This window comes from Sus scrofa, unplaced genomic scaffold, assembly GCF_000003025.6.
Source record: "Sus scrofa isolate TJ Tabasco breed Duroc unplaced genomic scaffold, Sscrofa11.1 Contig1449, whole genome shotgun sequence".
Classification (NCBI taxonomy): Eukaryota; Metazoa; Chordata; class Mammalia; order Artiodactyla; family Suidae; genus Sus; species Sus scrofa.
Window position 1 is genome coordinate 20,741 of NW_018084881.1, and position 2,935 is coordinate 23,675.

The following is a 2,935-nucleotide window of genomic DNA, read 5'->3' on the forward strand; positions in this document are numbered from 1 at the left end:
TATTGCAGCCAGCGGTAGGCAGAAAAGTGGAAGGAGAGAGCAAGCCTGTGTTAAAAGGGATAGATAACAATTGCACCTTTCTGTATAATCACCTCTTGGCTAGGACTCACTCTTTGGTTGTAGCTAATCTAGCTTGAGAATAAAAAAAGAAAAGGGAGGTTTTTGTGGCTCTTTTTTTTTTTTAATTTTCCCACTGTACAGCAAGGGGGTCAGGTTGTCCTTACATGTATACATTACAATTACATTTTTTCCTCCACCCTTTCTTCTGTTGCAACATGAGTATCTAGACATAGTTCTCAATGCTATTCAGCAGGATCTCCTTATAAATCTATTCTAAGTTGTGTCTGATAAGCCCAAGCTCCGATCCCTCCCACTCCCTCCCCCTCCCATCAGGCAACCACAAGTCTCTTCTCCAAGTCCATGATTTTCTCTTCTGAGGAGATGTTCATTTGTGCTGGATATTAGATTCCAGTTATAAGTGATATCATATGGTATTTGTCTTTGTCTTTCTGGCTCATTTCACTCAGTATGAGATTCTCTAGTTCCATCCATGTTGCTGCAAATGGCATTATGTCCTTCTTTTTTATGGCTGAGTAGTATTCCATTGTGTATATATACCACATCTTCCGAATCCAATCGTCTGTCGATGGACATATGGTTGTTTCATGTCCTGGCTATTGTGAGTGGCTCTTTGTTTTGTTTACTTTGGCTTTGTTTTCTAAGTGCTGTTCCCTAAAGACCAATTCTAGATCCACGGAGTGAATGCTAAAATGAATAGGGGGGCTGAGCACAGCTTCTAGCTTAGACTCTCATCGAATCCTAGTGTGTGCGATTTTAATCTGTTTTCACAGTTTTAGACAACATGCTGGACTAAGTAATTACTGTGGTCTAATTCAGGTACGGGGATGGGAAAATTAGCTTTGCCAAGTTTATTGAATTAACTGGAAAGATGACAGAAGACTTTTCAAAAGTTCCTGTCCATCACATGCAGTCCTAATCATGATAAAAGATTTGCAACTGCGGCTTTTCAAAGACTTAGCTTTTCTTTCATTTTCCCCCAATAGTCTCTAGTCATTTTAAATAGAAAATAGCGGCCTTTTATATTTTATGAAGGTGAATTAAGATGTACCTTATCACTTAGTGACTTTTTACAAAGAACCTAGATGATTTTATCTGACTTGTCCCGGAAGAAATAATTGTTGCCAGAAAGAGAATATTTGCTACAAGATTCTCAACTTCCAGCAAGCAAATCATTTAGTTAAGTGGTGAGTACCTATTTGTTTATTGGCACTGATTGGCAAAATTTACAATGAAAAAAATGACCTAAGGTTAGGTGAAATAAAGAAAATAATGTAGAAATGTAGATGGTAAGAAATGTAGTGAATAAACCAAAACTATAAATAGAGAAATAAGAGAATGGTTAGCAAAGAAACGTATTTGAAGCTGAGTAGTGAGAGAGACCCAGAGTCAGTTTAAGTGTGTTTTTTGTTGTTTGTTTGTTTTAATTTTATGGCTACACCTGAAGCATACCGAAGTTCCAGGGCCAGGGATTGAATCTGAGCTACAGCTTGGACATATTTCAGATCCTTTAATCCACTGCTAGGAGGGGATCAAATCTGGTCCTCCCCAGTGACCCCAGCCACTGCAGGTGGATTCTTACCCCACTGCATTGTGGTGGAAACTCCTGGTTTAAGTGTTTGCTAAAGTTAATTAGTTTCTTTTTAAATTAACCACTATTTCTAGTATCTCCCTGGACAAAACCATCATGGGAAAGGAAAGGAAAAACTACAGAGGGAATAAAACAACAACAGTGTCCCTAAGATAATATGAATTTTTCCCATTTAAAGAATTTTCTGTGTTGATCTAAGTTCTCATTTCCTGGAAGGAAATCATGAGAAGAAACTCCACCTCGGTGGCTGAATTCATTCTCCTGGGACTGACCAGCCGCCTGGAATTGCAGGTCCTCTTCTTTGTGCTGTTCTGGGCATTTACATGGTCACGGTGGCAGGGAATCTTGGCATGATTGTCCTCATCCGGGTCAGTGTCCGCCTCCACACACCCATGTACTTTTTCCTCAGCCACTTATCCTTTGTGGACCTGTGCTTCTCTTCCAACGTGACCCCAAGATGCTGGGGATCTTCTTAGCAGAGAGGAAAACCATTTCCTATCCTGCTTGTCTGGTGCAGTGCTACTTTTTTATTGCCTTGGTCCATGTGGAGATCTACATCCTGGCTGTGATGGCCTTTGATCGGTACATGGCCATCTGCAACCCTCTGCTTTATGCAGCAGGATGTCCAAGGGTGTGTGCACGTCCCTCATCGTGGTGTTATGTGTATGAGCACTGCTGGCCTGATGGAGACCATGTGACCTACGCTGTTTTTCCCCTGTCCCTCTCTGTGCCAAGTGAATAACTTTTTTATACCAAACAAAAGTCTGGTTGCTGTATTTATACTACAGTAATTCCCATGCTGAACCCCATGATTTATAGCCTTAGAAACAAAGATGTGAGAGAAGCATTAACCAAAGAGCTGTTAAGGAAAAAAAATTTTCTTAAATATATCCTGTTATTTTGGTCCTAATTGTTTTCTAGATTTTTTTCCATAAATTTCATAGAATTGATCAAATGAGAAATGTGGACTCCAATGGGGCACTACATTAATGATTTTTAAAAAAAACAAACAAAAATAAAATTACAAAATTTCATGTTTGCATTTGTTTTTATCTTGCTCACTAGTTATTTTAATTTATTTGCCTTTTGTGGACATGATACCATTGCATTTCTCCCCCTTGTTTTAGGTGGAAGTATGTAGTTACTTGAAAATGAGTTAAATTCAAATTCCTGTGTCCCTTCTCAGGAACATTTCATTGCAGATGAAAGAATTGCAGTAGATAACTTTATTTATTATTTATTTTTCCTTCTATGGTGACCAGAAAG

At 38.9% G+C, this 2,935-nt stretch overlaps 1 protein-coding gene across 1 annotated transcript; it reads left to right on the forward strand.

Annotated features, from left to right (window-relative positions):
• The first annotated feature begins 1,891 nt into the window (after positions 1-1,891).
• On the forward strand, positions 1,892-2,411 carry LOC100511186 (olfactory receptor 5M8). Its single transcript, XM_003124150.4, is given in 3 exon segments — positions 1,892-1,979; positions 1,982-2,116; positions 2,119-2,411. Coding segments are annotated over 3 exon segments (516 nt in total).
• Positions 2,412-2,935: the final 524 nt, after the last annotated feature.